This window comes from Sinocyclocheilus anshuiensis, unplaced genomic scaffold, assembly GCF_001515605.1.
Source record: "Sinocyclocheilus anshuiensis isolate Anshui unplaced genomic scaffold, SAMN03320099.WGS_v1.1 scaffold2020, whole genome shotgun sequence".
In the NCBI taxonomy this organism is placed as follows: domain Eukaryota; kingdom Metazoa; phylum Chordata; class Actinopteri; order Cypriniformes; family Cyprinidae; genus Sinocyclocheilus; species Sinocyclocheilus anshuiensis.
Window position 1 is genome coordinate 169078 of NW_015557276.1, and position 22713 is coordinate 191790.

The following is a 22713-nucleotide window of genomic DNA, read 5'->3' on the forward strand; positions in this document are numbered from 1 at the left end:
TGAATAAAAACGTGTTATTTTATTTTATATATTAAATTCTATATTTAATTTAATAGATTTTTATGATAAATATAAATGATCATAGTATTTAAGATCATAACATAATTCTTAATACAAATTTATACTTTAAGAAAAAATTAAATTAAATCAACAGTTATTTTATAGATTAAATTATATATTTTTGATAGATAAAAATGATCGTACTATTTCAGCTCATAAATTACTTCTTAATTACTAGTCAGACTTTCCTTCATAGACCCCCCTGTCTGTATCTGTAAATGTGTTGTAAGTCTAAATGTTTAGCAGTAGGTGGAGCCACATTCACTGCCTTTATATTCCAGCAAGAATGTTGCAGTGAGAGAAAAAAAAACATAATTTGAAAAGGCTTGAGAGAAAAACTTGCCTCTTATAAGAACATGATCGCAGGCACCTCATGTGTGAGAGACTCCAGTGCTCCTCAAGCCACAGTGGAATAAATCACACGGTAAGATCCTCCACTCACTTCACACACATTCATCTCTTTGGGGAAAATGGGGACAATCCTGTTTGATAAGGTATATTGTTTATGCAGTTTTGGCATTGCATTATAAATTATATGCTCTCTTAATGATTTATGCATACTTTATACAGTATGGTAACAGTTTTCTGAATGTGCAACTCAGAATGAACTGCAAGTTTTAGTGTTTGATGTAGAACTGTACTTTGTTTTACATATACATAAAGAATGAATGATCTTGTTATATTACATAAATATTTCATACTTTTGAATGACAATAGACTTCTGCTTCTAGCATGATTACATGAATAGGAGGTTTTGTTGAACAGAAAACAACAATTTCAACTGGAGGTTGCTGGAGGGCTTTGTCAGATAAATATGGTGTCTAAGTACTAGTTGGTACATGCCTTCAGTTGCACTACTTTTGAAATTGCGGTAATAAGCTTGTACTGTAGATTTACATGTTTTATTTGAACTGTTTTTTTTCTGACACAGTCTGGGAGGTTCAGAATGAGCTTCCAGAACAGAGATGTTCATCCTCAGGGGGCTTTAAAAAACCATTAAATTCAATATTACAAGACTGAATTCATCATGAACATTCCCCACAGTGTTGATATGAGATCTGCTCTTGGTCTCAAATATGCTGGATATGGTCATTTGCACAAGGACAATGTGATACTTTTAAAAATGTGCCATGGCTTAATTGCTTTTATGAACTGGGTGAACGGGCACAGTTTGGACACTGTTGTTTTGTGCTGCAATGTGTTGGACTCTGCCAAGTGTCTGCAGAAATGAGCCAGGGTCAACAGCGGTTTTATTCAAACCAAACAATGTGATCTTAGCAAGGCGGATGAAATGTAATTGGGGTTTAGGTGGAAATGGTGCAAATGCATGTGAAGGCGCAGTGATGATTTGTGAAAGCGCGAGCGTCTGTTTTCTCTGGGCTGCAGGTCACAATGTTGGGGATCTGCTTGTGTTTGAGTGTTGCCGTCCACTTCGCCGTGTCTCAGGAAGCCGAAGCTCAGGAGCCTGTCACATACACGGCAAGTAGAGCACAACACATCAGAGCCGCATATACGGTTTTGAGTTGTGTTCGGTTTATGCATGTTTTTACTTATTTTCAATTATCTAATCTTTAGATAGATGGATTGATGGATGGATGGATGGATGGATACATAGATACATAGACAGACAGACAGACAGACAGATAGATAGATAGATAGATAGATAGATAGATAGATAGATTTGTATGTGTTGCATTTTTTGACCCAATATTTATTTTTTCTCCCCTTTGACTCTTTTTTTTTGTTTTGTTTTTGCAGTGCACTGAAGGTTATGAATTTGACTATGAAAAACAAAGCTGTAAAGGTAACAGCTTGTCTCCTCTCATATTGCTGTCTTAATAGCATAAGTGTTAGCGCTACACCAGGATATCAGCCAGGCTGATTTATTGGCCAGTCATTGACCCTCTGAGATTAGCAAAGTGTTATCACATTTATACAGTATATACATATACAGTACCTGCACTGAATCAGAATAGCAGCATCAGCCATTAAAAAACCACCATGAATTATCATACTGCATAGACAGATATTCATGTACAAATTCATGTACTTTTTGAAGATAACTACTTTTGTTTCTTTTTATATTCCTCACAGATATAGATGAGTGTAAGACAGTGCAGGAAGCCTGCAAAGGGGGCATGAAATGCGTCAACCATTTTGGTGGCTACCTCTGCCTTCCCCACAACGCTCGGATAATCATCAGTAACGGCGAGGATGAGCCCACTACCGCCCCGCCAGTGGAAAGAGTAGATGTTCAGCCCGGCTTAGCCCCCATCTCCAGGAATGATTACTCAAGAGTCATTCATAGCTCAACACATACACTCCAGTGTGGCGTGGGTTTCATGCCAGACTCTCAGAACTACTGCAGAGGTGAGCAATGGCTGTCCCATTCTCTACTTGGTTATCTGCAGTGATTGTTGCGATTATGGAGTTGAAAGATCTCATGATCTCACGATTCCGAGTTTATATCTCGCAATTTACAATTCAGAATTTTTTTTTCTCGCAATTGCAAGATATACAGTCAGAATTGCATGATTTCTGAGCAATTCTGAGAAGAAAAGTTGGAATTGTGAGATATAAAATTGCAATTGCAAGAAAAATGAAAAGACGAAGATAAAAAAATATATATATATATTTTTTTTTTTAATTCCGTGGCAGAAAAAAATTAATTAATTAACAGAATTGTGAGATATAAACTCAATTCTATCTCAGAATTGTGAGATATAAAACTTTTTTTCAATTCTTAGAAAAAAGTCAGAATTTTGAGATATAAACTCGCAATCTAAAAAAAGTCAAAATTGTGAGATATAAATTTGCAATCCGAGAAAAAAAGTGAGAATTGCGAGATATAAACTTTAAATTGTGAGATGTAGTTATGAGATAAAAGGTCATTATTACTTTAAAAAAAAATTTTTTTATCCCATGTTGGAAATGGGCTTCCACAGTACCCAGTTTTGTGAGGTCTGGATATTGTACTTAGATGGGCAAAAAGTCAACAAATCTGAAAAAGTAGGTTTCATTAAATTTAAAAAGGCAGAACACTTTTTCGGAGAAACGCATGCACATTGAAAGCATCAGATGAATTTAGATTCTGGGAGCAAAAAATGTATTATAGTGACACCTTGTGTCCAGTTCTCACAAAATTTGGTACATAGCTTCACCCTTCACATATACACCAAATTTCACAATGATCGAATTTGATTTTCACTTAAATTTGATTGCCTGTTTGGTTGATTTGTACAAAACTGCATACTTACGTACTATATAGAATGCCAAAATTGTAGTATGTCAAAATCCTTAGTATTCATGAAACAGTATGTCTGAAATAACCTAGATGGTTTACTACTTCTACCAAGATTTTAGAGTGCACATCCGATGGCACTCTTCTATCCCATAAGGCCATGGGTGGAGAATTATGAATGGCAGGGAAGTGACACTACTGACGACGTATGTGCCAACAAGGTGGGTGCAGACAGAAAAATTGGTCTGCACATGCTGATTCTGAAAATTGCTTTGCATGCACTATTTGCAAGAATAGCTTATTAGGCTTTTAGCCCCTGAAAATATTAGCAAAATAAATGTTGTTTACAAAATATTCATTTTGTCAACATACACCGCTAATTCTGAGATGCCATATTTAAAATACTCGATGGAAGATAATCTCTATGTGCAGAATGTGTAGTTACAACACCTATCAGAAGAGCTATCCACACCATGCTAACAAGCCGAACACTGACCACTTGGGAAGTTATTATGTCACTCTTTGGGAAGCCACTGTGTGTGTTCACAGGACAAAGTGCCAGAAATCTGCTTCCTCTGGGTCTGTCTTCTTCTATCTGGTGGATAAAACAATTTTTGTGTGTGTGCTAATGGTGTTTTTCTTTCCCAACTTGATAGAGGCCTCAGTCATGTTACAGCACGCAGAATCCCTGTGCTAGAAGCAAACAATTTAGATTGCATAAACCATTCACAATGAGACTGAAAGACATGAATTGCAAAGACATGCCAACTAACATGTCATCCAACAAGAATAATACATTTGTTTCCAAATCTTAATTCATTTTATTAGATGCTATTTGCACCGATTCAGTTTGCTGTAATACTTGATAACTGATTCCACTCCTGCTGAAAGGCCCAGTCTATTTTAATGCGAGTTGTTTTTTACTGGTTAGCATTGGTTTGGTTGTGGTCTTGCTGGTGGATCACTTTATAGTAGTTTCGAGAAAAGTTTTAATTTAATTGTCATGTGGTATAACCATCGAAATTCATTATTTTCACACATTATTTTTTAAAGTTTTAAAATATATTTTTCAAAGTAAAAAGTATTTTTACAAATATCATGAATTACTAATTCTTAAATTTCATTGTGTTTTTGTGGAGTTGCACCATATGACATTTTACAACTTGAACTAACCTTGCCTTGTCGCCTCCCGTATATAATTTCCTATTTTATGTTTTTTTCTTCTGCATGTGCTCAAATGTTTTCAAAATTGAAGCAGTTTTGTAAATTTTTTTTCTAAGAAATAAACAAAAGGGAAAACAAAAATAATTCACTGAAAAAGAATAGGGTTAGTTCACCCAAAAATGAAAATTAGCCCATAAATTACTCAACCTCAAGTCATCCTAGGTGTATATGACTTTCTTCTTTCAGACGAATCCAGTCGGAGTTATATTAAAAATTGTCTTTGATCTTTCAAGCTGTTTAATGCCACTCAGCGGGTGTTGCATGCATCAGTCCAAAAGAAGTGAAATAAAAAGCGCCCATCCATAATAAAAAGTGCCTCACACGGCTCCGGGGGGTGAACAAAGGCCTCCTGTAGCGAATCGATGCACTTTTGTAAGAAAAATATCCATATTCAAAACGTAATAATCACTTGAATGTAGCTTGCGCCAACAGTTGTACACGGAAGCAGCTCCGGGGGAATGACGTATGGGGTCAGCGTTGTGCATGCGCCGGAGAGTCTCGTGAAAACCAACGTTTGTTTACAGGAGCAAAGGAAGCAAAGTTTCTTTACTTTAGCAAAGAAAAACCAGTCTCCTCTTGGCTTATATCGAAATCCTCCGACATTCTTCTTTACAAATCCTCGTTTTGTACTTCTAATTCGTGACGTTGTTTTGTTTTGATCTCTCCGCTGCGTTTACGCGTGCGTCACTTCTGAGCGGCGCATGCGCAGCGCTGAACTCATACGTCATCCTCCCGGAGCTGCTTCCCTTTACAACAGTGAGCGCAAGCTAGATTCAAGTGATTATTACGTTTTGAATATGGATATTTTTCTTACAAAAACGCATCGATTCGCTACAGAAGGCCTTTGTTCACCCCCCCGGAGCCGTGTGAGGCACTTTTTATTATGGATGGGCGCTTTTTATTTCACTTCTTTTGGACTGATGCACTGCAACACCCACTGAGTGGCATTAAACAGCTTGAAAGATCAAAGACAATTTTTAATATAACTCCGACTGGATTCGTCTGAAAGCAGAAAGTCAATATACACCTAGGATGACTTGAGGGTGAGTAATTTATGGGCTAATTTTCATTTTTGGGTGAACTAACCCTTTAAGGTTTTTTTCACTAACTAAATTTAATGCAACTAACAGTAATATCATGAATTTTGTCACATTTTTTGAAGTTGCACCACATGACATTTAACAACCTGAACTTTGTCAAAAAATAAAAGTCAAATTATCTGAAATTTTAAAATACTTATTGACCTTGTCCTCTCTTTGATAGATGTTGGTCGCATCACATGACTTTTCTGGCAGACCACTTTTTTTAAATATAAAAAATTTCTAATTAATTATAATAATAATAAATTTGAAATATTATTATTTTATTAAAATATAAATAATTTAAGAAATGAATATATTAATAATTCCACTATATATATTATTCCATACATATATTATTATTATTATTAAATGAAAAGATCTTTCGAAGACTGATGTGACTAAGCTTGCGCTAAACCAGTGATTAGTTTTTTTGACAGACTTTGTCTCCAGACTAGTGTGTAGCGCCAAATGGCCCTTCATCGACTATGCTTTTTGCTGTCAAACAGCTACCAGAGTTTATGTGGTTTTGTTTGAGGAAGTATGGGTCAGGACATGCATCTCTCAGCCCATTAAAATGAGTCAACAATTAGCTCGGGCCTCTTCCCGCAAAAGAGAGTCAGCCTTCCTGCAATGTTTACATATTTTTCGGCCAGTCTCTTTCAGAAGTGCCTTGGCAGTGATTCCTCTGGAATCTAACACCAGTTTGCTGGAATCAAATCACGGTCATGTGGGTGATCACAGACTCCAGGTGTGTCTCTCTTAAAGAGGTGGGCAAGAAAACAGCATGTCTTTCGTCTGAACTCTCGCCTGCGAGATCTCGCCTCATTTTTCCAGCCAGTTTGGCTATCCCAGTTGAACCCCCTGAAAGGGCCCAAACGCTGGTCAGCAAAGCTTTGGAAACACTCGGCGAGAGGCCTCCCGGGGGTCTTTGGATCTGTGCATTGACATTATTCTCCCATTAATGCCTCAAATAGGTCACTTAGGAGCCTAGGAAGAATCTGCCTTGTTTGGATGAGGAGGTTTTGCACTCACACGTGTTGCAAATCCAATAGTCTGCATATGAATCATAGAAAACTGGCCTATTCTTAGGCCTTTGTATATAGTTACTTGACCAAACCTGGCAGATAAGCGCAGACCACCCACGATGGCCCTCACAGCATGAAAGGACACTTTCTACACTCCAGAATCAAGCTGGAAACCTTGCCAGACATAACAAAGAATGAGTAGGAGTGCAGAAAAGATGTGTGTTTTGGATTATGCTACCTGTTGTTTTAAATAAGTGCCGTTATTAGTGTTATATTTGAGGGACTGAATTAAATGGGCAATTGGCAATGGCCAGTTATTTTGTTTATTACTCATGCACTCTCATTTTTAATTTCATCATCTATCATTAATGTTCAATTGTGTTGTTGTTGTTTTTTTTTGCAGATGTGAATGAATGTCTAACCGCAAACCCCTGCCAACATCAGTGCTACAATCTGATTGGCTCTTTCCTCTGCCAATGTGAAGTCGGATATGAACTGGCTTCAGACTCAGTCTCCTGCCAAGGTATTTTTTATGCTTTTTTAATGTATGAGAGTACATGATAGAGTTTGTTTGAATATTCTTAACGCCATCAACAATAATTTCAACGTGTATGTAAACGAACATGTAAAGTATTGACAGTAGGTAAATTTAGTTAGGGTGAATTTCACAGTATCTCATCATGAGGGAGTAGCTAACATCTACAAAAAGTGATTCTCACTATCCTGTTGTAGCCAATCAGATCAATATAAGCATAGTCAAACAGTATTTCAATGCTGATAACATTGTACAATGTTTTTTCCCCCCATTTGTGTGGATATTATATTGATTATAATAATATCTTAATGGGCTTTGGACAAATGAGCATTATTATATAATTCATGAATAAAATATAGGTATCACGATATAAAATAGATTAGGTTTGTTTTGATTACTAGTAACTTGCATGCATGCTTTCCAATGGCAGGCTATGTTAGCTCAGGAGGCTAATCTGTTAGCATGCTATCCTTAGGCTAACTGAAACAAAGAGAAACGCTACATCTGATGTAGGTTTGGTTATATAATGTGTGAAATAGCCATTTAAAAGACATTAACTGAGGTTCTTTGATAGGCTAATTAAATTGTCTTTGACAAGCTACACAAAGTATTTGCACACTTTAGCCATTCTTAAAAATGTCTCAATGTCTTTGCATCTTATGATTAAAAATATTAAACTAAGTGGTATTTGTTTTATAGGAAGATACCTGAAGTACACGTTTTCAATCAAAAAGATTAAACTTGAAGGTTTGTGAAGACTTGTTTACACCAAGAACTATAACTATATTAGTGTCCACACCAGAACAATAATGTTGTTTATTATAAGCGCGCACTGCAGTTTAGACGTCTGCCTCTTTAAATGCTTGCGCTTGTTAAAGTTGTGTGTATTCTGATTGGCTGTTAGTGTTTTCATTGTTCATCAGCTGGAAAAAATTGTTCTGAAAGTGATTTTAACAAGATTGTTTCTCTGTGTCGTCATAATTGTAGCTGGGATTTGGACTTAGCTATTCTCATAGAATAAGAACGATTATTAAAACGTTATAGTTATAGTCATTATCCTTGGTGTAAACAACTATTGATATATTGTTTCAAATGAAGACAAAAAGCATGTGGACACTTTCTGGTTGTCCAATGTCAGTGTAGTGTAGTATAAACATAGGTAATTCGGTCCACAGACATTAAATGGACAGGAACCACAGTAATGAGCAATATTTTGTCATTCTGTGAGTTTCATTCTAATTTGTGTTTTCCAGATATCAATGAGTGTGAATTCTCAAACTACATCTGCCAGTTCCAGTGTGTGAATCAGCCCGGCGGATACCAGTGTGTGTGTCCTGACGGATACCAGCTCCAAGGGACGCGGATGTGCCAAGGTACATTCCCATTTCTTCCAGTCTCCTAAAGTCAAGTCAAGTCACCTTTATTTATATAGCTGTTTATTCAATACAGATTGTGTCAAAGCAGCTTTAGAATGTCAAACAGGAAAATAGATGGTCAATAATGCAAGAGGACAATAACAAAGAGTCATTTTCCAGCTAAAGTCAGTTCATTGATGATTGAGTGATGTCATCATCCAGTTCAGCTCTCTTCCATTAGTATCTGTGCAATCAAGCCGACAATATTGCCAGAAATTAAGCGCCCCCAACTAAGCAAGCCAAAGGAGACAGTGGCAAGGAACAAAAAGTCCATCGGTGACAGAAATGGAGAAAAAACCTTGGGAGAAACCAGGCTCAGTCGGGGGACCAGTTTTCTGGCCAGATGAAACCAGCATGATGTGGTTTAATTCCAGGTTGCAACACAGGTCAGATTGAGCAGAGGACTTGTCTGGTTCCCGTGGTCTTGTGCCGATGGCTGTCGAGGTGATGAGGTCTTGGCAGGGGATCTGTCTCTGGGGCGCATCTAGTTGACATGGTCTCCACTGACATTCAGGGCTGTAGAGGTCGTCTTTAGGTGCTGATCCACCATTTATGGTCTGGATACAGATTGGATCCATATGGCTACAGTGACCTCGGAATAAGAATGAAAGAGACTAATATTAGCGTACTGTAGATGCCATTCTTCTTACGATGTAGAGAGTACATTGGGTGTTATGGGAAGTGTTCCCGGCTCCGATTGTCCTAATTATTGCAGCCTAAAAATCCTTTAACGGATTTGAATTATAGAAATGTGTAAGTGTGTTATGTGTATGCCAAGTTAAAGAGATGGGTCTTCGGAGACGTGCTGATATTGCGTTTGGTCTCGTTCTGTATCACGTATCTCGTCAGTGTCTGCGCTTGCTTGGCCATTTGTTGTGGAAAAAAAAAAAAGGAAAGTGTGTTCAAGCGCCAGCAGAAAACAGTGTAAAGAAATAGTCTTTGAGAGAAGCAGTCTTTATCAGCGGAAGTTAAAAGCAGCTCGTAAGTGTATTAACTTGTCTCATGAGTGTTTAGTGCAGTTGTCGTTGCTAGGAAACACTTGTTTTGTTTACTGTGTGGAGACGTGCTGATATCGCGTTTGCTCTCATTCTGTATCGCGTATCTTGTCAGTGTCTGCGCTTGCTTGGCCATTTGTTGTGGAGAAAATAAGGAAAGTGTTTCCAGCTGAATAAATTTAGTATTTTGTTAGAAGGGTATAAAAAAGCTTAGTATACCGCAGCAGCCGTCGCGTGACGGCCTCCTCGTGTGAAGACCGAAAGTGAGCAGTGAGCGCAAGCTACATTAAAGTGATTATTAAGTTTTCAATATGGATATTTTTCTTACAAAAACGCATCGAAAACGCCACCTTTGTTCACCCCCGGAGCCGTGAGAGACACTTTTTATTATGGATGGGCGCTTTTTATTTCACTTCTTTTGGACTGATGCATGCAACACCCGCTGAGTGCAATTAAACAGCTTGAAAGATCAAAGACAATTTTTAATATAACTCCGACTGGATTCGTCTGAAAGAAGAAAGTCATATACACCTAGGATGCCTTGAGGGGAAGTAATGTATGCGCTAATTTTCATTTTTGGGTGAACTAACTCTTTAAGATTGGTTTTGTGGTCCAGGGTCACATATAATGATTCAGTTTACATCACCTTTATAAATTGAATTTTAAAAAAGCAAAAACACAACGATGCACATTCTTTATTCATCCTTTTGTAGATGTAGAGTTAAAAAAAAAAAACGTTTGAATTTTATGTAGAAAAGTTAGATCGCCATCTTGTTCCGACCAAAGTGATGTGAACGCACCTGACGTAAATACGAACTGCCCAGGAGGACTTGAATGCACCATCACCTGCGTTTGCACACTTTCAACACACGGGTGACGAAGGCGTAAACGACGGTTATACTAGCACAATGTTTCCCAACCACTGTGTCGTGGCACACTGAAAATTATCAAAACTTTCTATCTCTATTATATTTCATTATTATTATTATTATTATTTTAAATCAGTGCTATTGGTCATCTTTATGTCCGTTTGAAAATCATTCAGAAGAGCTTGTGACTAAAGCTCATAACTCCATTGGATCCTCAAACTGTCAGCAACTCCACCCGCCTCCATTCAGAATGAAGTGCCTCACAGTCTGGAGACAGATCTCTGCTCGTTCACAATGCAAGGGTAAATAAACAACTGATGTTTGAATAAGTACAGTGTTTTCTTTACTCAACAAACACTAGGTCTATAAAGCCTAATGTTTTTGTGTGTGTTTGAAGAGCAGGGAAGAGTCTTAGCATTTGCCATCTAGGTGTAGCTAATATACTGTTTTATATATCCTGTGCATAGCGCTTCATCTGTCATATCATGCCATTTTGGCCAAATGAATTCAACAACAAAAAAACTGAGTGCTCATATAGCTACAATAAACGTTATAACCTGTAAATTGATGAAAATGTAATGCGATGCACTCACTGCCTCAGATGTGGCCGTTCTAATGAAAGACAAAACACATATTGCTGTCATTCGCTGGTCAAAAACCTCGTAAGTGTCTGATCACATATAAAGCCACAATACCAACTCTGACGATGCGGTTTAATTATTAAAAAAAAAAAGTTTTGTTTTTACATTTCCTGAAAGTGGTAGTGTTTCCGCCCGACGGCAACGATATGTAAATTTGTTGTTTTATCATCCCCAACAACATAAAGCTACCTATTACCTTGTGTTCCTACCTCAAGCTCAAGTTTTACATTAAATGGGAGTACTACTTTTAATATAATATCCAGTTTTAATATGCCATTTGAAGCAATGCATGTTTGTGCATGTTTGTGCGATTTTGCTATATTTCGGCCCTTAGTGGTGTGCCATGGCATTTTTTTTACTGATCAAAACTGTGCCGTGGCTAAAAAAAAGGTTGGGAAACACTGTACTAGTGTGCTTACGGCATTCCATGTTGTTTCTCCACATTTTTTGATCATTGCTGTTGTAATGTGGGAAGCCAATAGGCCAGTTTTACGCGTTGTTATTTTTAACAAACCATATTCTACATGCATCTTCAGTTTGAGATGAGCCGTGGTGCAAGTGGGGTCAACCTCAAGTGGGCCAGGGCTGTGGGGGGGGCGGGGGAGGACCGAGAGTACCGCGATACATATCGTGGGTGGTGTATCGTGGTTTTTCGGTTCATTTTGAATATCGTTACACCTCTAATTTTTAAGATGGAAAAATGTGGTTTTACAAATGCTATAAAACATGGTTTTCAAAGTAAAGATTGCTATAAAATAGCACACCTAGGTTCCTAACTGATGATGAAGAATTGACAGAGCAGCCATCAAGTGTTAGACAGTTTTGTAGGTTATTACTGTACATGCAGAGGATTTTGTTCCAATAATTAACACCTCTGTTTTTTCAGAATTTAGCAGTAGAAAATTACTAGTCATCCAGTTTTTTTATATCAACCAAGCATTCCGTTAGTTTTGCGAAAAGTGGCCTCTGATGTTACTCATTGACCTTTTCCACCCTGTTAATAGATATAAACGAGTGTGAAACAGCACACAACTGCAGAGAAGATGAAATGTGTTGGAATTACTATGGAGGATTCCGTTGCTATCCCAGAAACCCCTGCCGTGAGCCATACGTCAAAACAGGCGAAGGGTGCGTCTAATCTCCTGATAAAATCATGCTCTGTGTTGTGATAAAAAATAAAATGTGTTGTTATTTGATCCACAAGTCTGTTTTACAAACTGTTGAACTCTCTATCAACAGACGCTGTAGGTGCCAGTCACCAAGTGTTTGCAGAGGACTGCCGCCTGTCATAGTCTACAAGTACATGAGCATCTTTTCCGAACGCTCAGTGCCTGCGGATATCTTCCAGATTCAAGCTACCAGTGTTTACCCCAACATGGTAAACACCTTCACCATCAAATCCGGCAATGAGGGAGGAGAATTCTACCTGAGGGTAAGATTGGGCAAATCTATATTGGGGTAATTCTGGGGAAAAATACTTTAATATCATATTTTTCCACTGCAGGCCTGAATTACTATGACATTACTGTACGATATACAGATTACTGGTTAACAAATATGTTTTTTCAGTGTATGATTTTTAAGCAGTTACCCCTAATACTAGATCTGTGATTACAGCCTTGCAGTTAGTTAGTTATTTTTACCAGTGTTGGGTGTAATGCATTACTAAGTAATCAATTACTGTAATTTAATTATTTTTCCCTTGAAAAGTAAAGTAAGTGATTACTCTTGGCTTTTCTGTAATTTAATTACAGTTAACTCTAATGTAATTGCTTTAAATACTGTAAGGACTATAGAACAATTCTGTATAAAACAATAGTGGATTAAACATCAAACGTCTAATGTTAAAATGTATGTTTTATTGTAACCTTCTCCCTTTGGTCAGTTCGAGAATATTTTGTGCAATTTTATAGTATTTATGTGAAATAATTAAAAGTTCAGTTTCATGTCTATCCTTGTAATGAATTTAATTACCTTTTAGAGTAACTTACCCAACACTGAATTGTTACTAACCATAAACCTAACCCTTTAAACTGTACGTAATTTCAATATTGTTAACAGTTTGGATGGATAACTTAGTAAACACAGTAGCTTGCTTAAATTCTAGACATATTACTTACAGTAAAGCCTTAATAAATAAATAGCACATCTTCCAAAATGTGTGCCAACCAATCAATGAAAATCAATGCAAAAAAAGTATAATAACAGCTTTGGCTTATTTAGTGTCAAGGTTCATGTGCTTTTTGCCAAGAAAATATAAGTATTATGTAAAGGACTATTCACTATTATTTTCCTATAATAAACCAACTATTGAGCTTAAAAATAAATATCTGTTAATATAATGAAAACCCAATATATTTTTATGAGAGATACTTGCTTTGAATCTCTATTTAAACCCATGGCATTTCTCTACCAAAACAGGTTTTATGTCCACCCTACATTTAAAGAGTTTTGAGGTTTAGTGTTACAGGATTGAAGATGCAAAAATGGCAAATAAAGACCTTATCTAGCAAATATCATTGCATAACACAGATTACAGCCAGTATTCTCATACTTTTTGCCATAGACAGTTTTCCTGTAACAGAGTTGAACTATGCAGAGTAATAATATAACTACAGTATAAACATAATGAAGCATTGAAAAAGACTGTAAAAGATAGCCTACTTACCTTTGAATGAACCCATCACATTTCTCTTCCAAAACATTTTACATTTAAAATGTATGAATGTTATTGGTTGAAGATTAGTGCACAAAACCTGATTATTTACAATTGTCCTTTTTGTCAAGACTTTGAACAATTGAGCTTGACAATATAACTGTAAACACAATAAAAAATTGACAGAGACTTTAAGAGATACTCACCTGTGTTTCAACCCATGATATTTCTTTTCCAAAACAGGTTTAGTGCCAACCCAGTTACATTTAAAATATCTATGGTTGAAAATCTATGCAAAAATGTCTTCTCCTTAACTGGCACAGCACAACACCAGATTATTTACAGTCAGTATTCTTCTGCTTTCTGCCAAGAAAAAACATTTTTCTGTAAGAGTGATCACTATTATTTTCCCACAACAGACTTGAACAATTGAGCATGACAGTATAGCTGTAAACAATAAAAGCTAATAGAGACTGTAAGATATACTTGTGTTTGAACCCATGATATCCTTTTCCAAAATATGTTTAGAGTCAACCCTGTTACATTTCAAATGTTTTGGGGTTGTTACAGGGTTAAAGATCAGTGAAAAAATGTTTATTTATCAGTCACCATTATTCACCAGATTATTTACAGTCATCATTGCTCACAATGATATTTTTCCCCATAACAGAGTTGAATTATGTACCTGTAAACATAATGAAATACACATAGAGACATCAACTCTGTTACATTAAAAAATGGATTACTGTGATTTATAACACTGTCTCGTGGTGAAGTCTCTCCACTGATTGGCTTTTTCTTTATCTTTCAGCGCTCCAGTAATGTAAGCGCCATGTTGGTGATGACCAGACCTTTGACTGGACCTAGAGAACATGTTGTGGACCTGGAGATGGTCACCCAGAGTAATGTCTTGAGCTACCGTTCCAGCTCACTGCTGAGACTCACCATTATTGTGGGTCCATACCCTTTCTAAATCATCTAGATTGACCGAATCAGCACCTTGGTTTTATGTTTGTACTGCAGCTTACTATGTTAAAAATGTTCAACACAGCATGGCTACCTGGTTGTGGTCTAGATCAGTGGTTCTTAACTGGTTGGTTGAGACCCAAAAATGTGTCAGAAACCAATTATAAATCAACCAATAGATATAAATGTTTGATTTTAAGGTTTTATATGTTTTCACATTTGTATGATGAATCTTTTGTATAATACATTTTAATACTGTGTTGGGTCGCCAATTAATCTCCATTGTAAAATGTAGGTCTTGATACAAAACCGGCTGAGAACCACTGGTCTAGATAGTTGCATATTCACTGGGTTTCAAACAGGAATTGGTTTATTAATCATAAAAAGTAGGTCGTCTGGTTTACTGAAGTTTTCAAGTAACTTGTACTTTGGAAAATGAAAGACAAGGTCAGGGAGGGTGACATTAAGACCAAGAAATATCTGAAAAACAACACAGCTGGATACCAGAAGGAAACACAGTTGCTCAAGTTTCATTCTGAAAAGCACTTATAGGTTACTCTTTGTCTTGGTAGAAAGAGGTTTGCAAGATTCTGCTGCATGTCAGTCTTTTAAATGGGTAGTTCATCTAAAAATTGGGTCGATCATTATTTACTTATCTTATGTTGTTGTAAAGTCATATAACTTTCTTTCTGTAAAACACATAAGATGAAGTTTAACAGAATGTCCTGTTGCTTGTTTCCATACAATAAACATCAGTGGAGGAGAAAAAAACCCTGTGGAGCTCCAAAAATGACAAAACACCATAAAAATAGTCCTTACGAAGCTATTTTGTGAATCTTTCCCACAGACCAAAAAGTTATTCACTGAAAATATTCCCTTCCATCACGATGCTCGAATCTTTCACACATCTTCAAATTGGTGTCGCAGTGGGTTATGACTAATTTAACGACCACCAACCATACATTTTGGTCTGTTAGGGACCAATTATGAAGAATGCACTTTTGCATTGAAAATGCGGGAAGTGGTATTGGAAAAATTCAAGGTCTTGTGACTTGTTTTTAAAAAGTTGAATGACTTTTTTTTCAACAGTACGTACACAAGACGTTGGAAAATACAGAAGGGCAATGGTCAAAGACATCTGTTTAGCGCATGTTTAGCCTACTTAAAAAAAGCTATGGAAAATCAGCACACTAGAATGCAAAAACGCATTCTGTATGAACATGGTGTGGCATCAAAAAATTTCGAATATACCGCACAAGTCATATGGATTTCTTTTATCGTGCTTTTTTTTTTGTGGCTATTTTTGTCCTCATTCCCTCTCACTGTATGGACAAGTGCAGCGTGAACATTCTGCTAAACTTCTCCTTTTGTGTTCCTCAGAAGAAAGCAATCCAAGTGAGTTTGGAACGACATGAGGATGAGTAAATGATGACAGAGTTTTCATTTTTTGAACAAACGAACCTTTTGATCTGTCAATAAATCAAAGCTTACATTTCTCATACATGGATTGTGTAGAAACAGAATGTAATTATCAAAAAGTGCTTATAGAGTCTTTACTAGATTTTACTTCTTAGCAGGGGAAAAGTGTTTTATAGGTGGAACATGTGGATAAAGCAAACAGAACTGCATAGTTAGGTGGAACAGTTTGTGTTGTAATCTAATGGCATCCTTAGCTAATGGAAATCTCTAAATGCGTCCTCCGCCTTGCAAATTCTGCTGAAATAACCTCCTATCCTATGAGAATAAGGCAATAATATTTTGGAAACAGAAGTGATGTTTTCAGGAAATTGCTGGCAAGGGCTTTGGGACGCATAAGCAATGGAACTCTTGCCTAACATGTCTGTATGGTTGCCAGAGCAGCGTTTGATCTTCTGCAGTGTTTCGTGTCGATGGTCTGTGACAAACACTGTTACTTAAACCGCTGCGTCACACCCGGTGCCCCCAGAGACGTGTTCGTGGGTGAGGCCGGAATGGTCCGCGCACCACCACGTTGTATGAAATTATTTTGGCAAGCGATCTCTACGTTGGCTGCTTTGAGATCTGACTTAGTATTTTAATGCAATGCTTGCAAATCAATCTGTATGTTGTCATTATCTGTTTTCTTATGCTCAAACACTTTGATTCACTGAATTTGTAAATGCTTCCTGTTTTTCTCTTATTGAGATCATTTTTGCTTATGTCCAAACTGATGTGGACCGGTTGTTTCTGCTCAGAGAGGACAACAGGTCTTTGTATTTGTTTAACAAACTAAAATTAATTGCATTTGCACCTTTCGTTCAGAAATTTTCAGTCTGCTCTTAAGTTGCACTTTTTCTTTACTCATTCATAGCCTTTGTGCCATTTATTCTGCTGTAAAGTTTTTGGAAATAAAAATGAATACAGTAACAATTGTGTCATTTTAATTTGCTCAAAACAAATGTAGCACCAGAAAGGAAGCATGTTCGAAAATCGAATCTTTTGCTTGTATTGCATAACATGCATGGGTCAGTTTGGTATATTCCTGGAACAGTTTATGGGGACTACCAAGATTCATCTGCAGTTATTACCTCCCGTGGTTGCAGATGGGAATATGTAACTATGTGATGTTGTCATGACAATAGTTGAGCAGTTCCTGTAAGAATATTTACACACCAATAGCCTAGTCATTTACAGAAAGCATGCGAGTCATACATGAACGGCATGTTTTTGCTTAGATTTCGATGTAAGGCTACTCTTAAATAAAAGAAAAAATGGACTATAAACTAAATGTGGGTGTAAAAAAATGTGGAGAATTATAAGAAAAATCAAATTTTAGAATGTAAAGACATTTTCTTTCTGACAAATGTATTGTTAGTGCATTATGTGAATATATTATGAGATAGTCATCTTTCTGATGGTTTTATCTGAGCAAAACATGAGGTTGGGTGGGTTAGAACCTAAGACCTTTAGGAAGCTGCCTTGATATTCGACCACCCAAATACACACTACTTTACTAATATTAGCCTAAACTGTTTGTATTCTCTGGGCCCAGTGCAAAACCTTCAACACACTGATTGTAAGGGTAATATTACAAAAGATGTTCTTCATTTAAAGTGTTTGTTGGCTGTCTATAGAAGCAATAGCACTGATGTTATTCTCAGAGCACAAAGTTGCCAGTACAAGGCTGAAAATGGAAAACTGATTAAATGCGTGGATGTATTTTTTTTATTTCTAAGTATATGAGACGGCCAAAAGATTGAGTTTAGTGTAACTTTAAACCAATAATTAATGTACGAGCCTCATCTGCTGGTTACACGGCAGTATCGCATCATTTCCACAGCTCTCACAGAGCTGCATTTCACCTCAGTTTGTGCTCAAATTAAACTCAGCAGTCAGTCTAACAACACGCTTTTAGTTTAAAAGTTCGCTAAGTGCATGTGGTTTACCTTTTCGCACGTTTCTCGCCAGAAACGGTGTATTTTTGTCATTAATATTACCGTGGGGGTAATAAATCCAGGCACGCTCGCTACTAGTAGTTCGCTGTGTGTGACGTAAGCCATTTCTGTCGGCCAAATTAGATTCGAGCCAATCACAGAGTCGGAGAGGTTTGCGTAACCAATCGCAGCGCAGCGCTGGGACTCGCCATACATGGACAGCCATCGCCATATAAGGAAACATCGGCTCGCTTTATTTGGAGGAAAGTAGATCTTTAGGCGAACGGCCTCGTGAGTTAAATTCCCAAAACAAGCGAGTTATCATCAATTATATAGTTTTAAAAAACACTAGACGTTATACACGACGGAAATACCGCCGTTCACGTGTTCAAAGTGAATTATTTTACGCGATATTGTTGTTACTGTAGGTAACTAGTTCTGTTGGCGGAGGCACATTGCGCGGTTGAGATTCGTTGTTTCCAAATGTGGCAAGTTCAGTTGAGGTTTGATTGATGGACTGTAGGCGGAAACTCTACGCTGTAAACTTTGTACGATGGTCGTAAAGGGCTAGCTTTGGGAGTTTATTTTTGTATTTCACGAGCCGCTTAAATCGTGACTTTCACACGGGAATACATCCGTCCTTAAACTCCAGATCCCGCGCGTTTAGTCCGAGTTGTCTGTTGAGTTGAGCTAATGTTTCTTAGCCTAGCATATGTGAGGTAACATAAGTTCGGTATCAAGTGAAGCGATCCGCTGGGTTTGATCTGCTCGGATCTCTACACCTACCGCAGGCTGCCGTAGTGCTGGGAGCAGGTCCGCGATGCTAGGGGGAAACGGGACGGCCAGAGGGGCTGGACGCTCCGGTAACGGCGCGGGGTTGACCCCTCTACAGGTGGGCAGCACATCTGGGGCTTTGGGGGCAGTAAACTCTGCCATAAACCTGCCCGATGGAGGCAGATACGACGACGGGCCGTCGGTGGAGGCTGTGCTGAGCGGCTCCGACGGAGACTCGGACTCCGGGGATGATGAAGAGAGTCCCGCGGTGGACAGGAGAGGGGTGAAGCGGGAGAGGAGTGAGATGGAGGTCGGTGGATCCTCGGGAACCGGCGCGGGACTGTCAGCTGGATATGGGGGAGTTTCCTCCGGGGTGGCTGGGGCGAAACCCGGCAAGAAAACACGAGGACGGGTGAAAATTAAGATGGAGTTTATTGACAACAAGCTGAGGAGATACACGACCTTCAGCAAGAGAAAGACTGGCATTATGAAGAAGGTACGTTCAGCCAGCACGTGTGTGCTTGTGCCTCCTACTGCTAGTTAAGAATTAACAGTACTGTTATACAAGCAACATCCATCATTGTACAACTGCACTAATACTGTACTACACCAATACTTGTGCTAAACCACCATGCTAATACTAGCACTGCTACTACTACTACTACTACTGATGTAGGTGTTATACACTACTAGCATTACACAGTACTGATTCTAATACTGTAGAGATACTAGTATCACTCAGTTTAAATCACAATAATGATTCTAATACTGTAGTACCACTGTTGCTAGTATTATAGCACTGCTAGTGCTACAGCAATATACTGATACAAGTATTAAACACTACTAGTAATAATTGATTATACTGATTTTGTGGAAACACTAGTATTACTAGTTTTAACACTGGTACCACTAGTTTTGTATCTATTCTGATTCTAATACTTTAGAAATACTAGTACCACTGGTTTTAAACATTATACTGATTCTAATACTGTAGTAATACTAGTACCACTGGTTTTAAACATTATACTGATTCTAATACTGTAGTAATACTAGTACCACTGGTTTTAAACATTATACTGATTCTAATACTGTAGTAATACTAGTACCACTGGTTTTAAACATTATACTGATTCTAATACTGTAATACTAGTACCGCTAGTTTTATATTTCTATTGATTCTAATGCTGCAGAAATATTAGTATCTCTAGTGTTATTATTGTACTGATAGTATAATGATAATATTGTACCACTACTCCTACTAAACGATGCGTATTGCATAGTAGTACTGTAACCTCTAGTAGTGTTTTTTATTTACAATTTATTGACTAGTAGTATCAGTTTGTACTACTATACTGATACTAGCGTTAATATACCACTCACACTAGTTCTGTAGCAATTTTAGTGCCTTTTCAGCTTGAACCATACCATTGTCCTGTATCAATTAAATTAAATTTACTAATGCTAGTACTTTACCAATTCTAGTGCCGCTACACTAGTATTGTACTTTTACTAGCTCGAAATCAATTATACTAGCTCTAAATCTATTTTACTGATTGTAATTTACCAATTGTAGTGCCATTATACTGATGTTCATTAGTGGTCGACCGATATTGGTTTTTTGACAGCCGATGCCGATATCTTGGAAAGCAGGGTGGCCGATGTAAAGCCGATATAATTTTATTTATTTTAATTAATATTTAAGAAATTTTAAAATTTTAAAATGGGATAAAAAATAAATGTGTTAAATAAACATACTTATACTTTAGATGACAAAGTATTTTTCACAAATAAATAAATATTTAATAAAAAAGGAAGTAAACACTGTAACCAACAGGGCACTCAGTGTTCTGGGAAGTTTGTGTGCATTGGGAATCATATTTTTTCAAATAAAGCTAAGGTAACACTCATTTTACATACAGCACACAGTGGAAATTACATGAATATGGCAGTGGGCAAATGCATAAAGCGCAGCATAATTTAAAATCACCAGTTTAAGGTTTGTCGATCGCACGTCTCCAGTGAAGCTGAACTCTCCTCCTGTCCGCATTCAATTCGCACGGACCGACCGTCACGCAGAGAACACATGATCATGCAGGATACACATGCACACTTCACAAGTTTGCAAGGTTTGTGAAATTAAATGTTCATTAGTCATTCAAATGTTTTTTTTATCGCTGTCCATATAGGCAATATTGACTTGTAAATGATTAACTAACAATCTGGTCAACATAAAGTTCTTTATTTGAAGCACAAGTCTACAAGAAAGGTAACTTACTGAAAAAGGGTTGGTGCTTAAAGTGCTTCACTGAGCTGAGATTTAAACTTAAAACATCTCAAGATAAATGAAATAAAAAGAAAATCTAAATTAAGTGTTTTAAGGGCTTCAAACTGAACATCTCATGTCTTATGGACTATCCTCCATTGCAGTCACATGCCCCTTGGATGGCCAGCTCCTGTAGTTTGGCCTTCTTGATCTTTGGCCTTGGCTAAAGCAGCTGGCCACACTCTCTCTAGCATCAAAATCTTCTAGACTTGGCCCCTCTACATTGATTCTTATCAGATCCTCCACTGTGTCTGAATGAAGGGATGCTCTAGTGTCTGATTTGATCATCTTCTGTGCAGAGAACCCTCTCTCACAAACTGCAGCTGAGACCGGGAGGACCAGCATAATGTGTACAAGGTGCAGGATGTTCTGGGAAAAAAAAATACATTCAAGAGATCTATTTAAGCAATGTGTGTTAGATAGCAAAATTGACACAATCTTAAGAAAGAACATTAACAAAAACTGACCTTGTACTCTGAGCAGTAGGGCTCTCTGGTCAACATGAGCTCCCAAAGGCTGAGGTCACACAATTCAAATTTACACATCCCACTTCATCTCCCTTACCTGTGGTAGGATGATCTCACTTACTAATGCCACTGAACACGTCTGCAATAAAATGGCAAATGGCCACAAAAGTGGCATCTTCCATTGATTTCTTAACCTGTATCATACAACAGTAAAAATTAGTCACATAGAGCACTGATGAACTAAATTCCTAACAAAAAATAAAATCAATAACAAAGGCGTAAGTGTCTCTAATGAAAGGAATATTCTGAAAGAATGCACTGGCCTTTGTAGCTCGGCCTGCAATGTCTGCATTGGCAGAGGAGCCTGCCAAATGGTCCATATGGTAGTACACAGCAGTGAACTGTCCTGGTTTAAGAAAGGTCTCCAGGGCCCTTGAAACATGTGGGAGCCACCTTGTCCCCTTCACCCCACTGGGCATCAGCACATGTACCCCCAAGTCAGCCCCAATGACCCTGAGCTCTCTCATTGATTTTGGGCTAAAATGGTACGTCTTCCAAATTAAATGTAGAAGGTCGTACAATTTCCCCATCATTGGATTGTCCCTCTGCACTGACAACATTGCCAATTCCAATCTGAAAAGATAGTCAAATTTTAAATGTGGATACATCTGCTCTATAAAAGAAAATAACCCACAGCGACTTTAGGGTGTCAGTCATATCTTATCTTTTAGTCTTACCTGTGAGGCATACAGTGGAAAGGCACAATGTGGTCACCTGCCTCTTGCTGCAGAAGGGCTATGACACCCCCTTTGCTGCCCAAATTAACAGCAGCACCATCAGCACCCAGAGCAATGATTTTCTCCAGCCAGTTACTGCACTGGTCCCCAAGAGCAGCAAATGCTTTCTTTGAGGCAGCATAAATTCCTAATTAAACAAATAAAAACGATAATACCATTTACTTCACAGATCAAGAGTTTATAATGCAATCTATTTTTTATTTGTTTTTAATTTTCAATGATAAGAATATTACATATGGTTAATGCAGTAA

The 22713-nt window shown here is 37.6% G+C and overlaps 2 protein-coding genes across 5 annotated transcripts in view; both read left to right on the forward strand.

Moving 5' to 3' along the window:
* Nucleotides 1–391: 391 nt before the first annotated feature.
* On the forward strand, nucleotides 392–15873 carry LOC107679068 (EGF-containing fibulin-like extracellular matrix protein 2). The gene is made up of 9 exons (XM_016474486.1): nucleotides 392–484; nucleotides 1447–1539; nucleotides 1819–1864; nucleotides 2155–2430; nucleotides 7036–7155; nucleotides 8421–8540; nucleotides 12092–12215; nucleotides 12327–12519; nucleotides 14555–15873. Exons 1-9 carry the CDS (start codon nucleotides 434–436, stop codon nucleotides 14714–14716), a joined length of 1185 nt encoding a protein of 394 aa, XP_016329972.1. The 5' UTR covers nucleotides 392–433; the 3' UTR covers nucleotides 14717–15873.
* Nucleotides 15874–18468: 2595 nt separating this feature from the next.
* The window catches only part of srfa (serum response factor a), a 40202-nt gene continuing 35957 nt past the window's right edge, over nucleotides 18469–22713 (forward strand). For 2 of the 4 annotated variants that reach the window (XR_001632999.1, XM_016474475.1), the window contains exon 1: nucleotides 18470–19371. Coding sequence is in view for 3 of the 4 variants with exons in the window: in XM_016474475.1 (XP_016329961.1) it covers nucleotides 18922–19371 (450 nt within the window). In the remaining variant the exon portion in view is untranslated. Of the gene's footprint in view, nucleotides 19372–22713 lie in introns of all 4 variants that reach the window. The other 2 variants (XM_016474478.1, XM_016474477.1) reach the window with 2 other exon arrangements.

Bases quoted from the DNA above. Each gene is read 5' to 3' on its own strand.
- LOC107679068 (XM_016474486.1), top strand. From the start codon at position 434: ATGTGTGAGAGACTCCAGTGCTCCTCAAGCCACAGTGGAATAAATCAC. The intron at 8,541-12,091 runs GTACATTCCCAT...CCCTGTTAATAG, and splicing joins AGGGACGCGGATGTGCCAAG to ATATAAACGAGTGTGAAACA. The intron at 12,216-12,326 runs GTGCGTCTAATC...CTCTATCAACAG, and splicing joins TACGTCAAAACAGGCGAAGG to ACGCTGTAGGTGCCAGTCAC.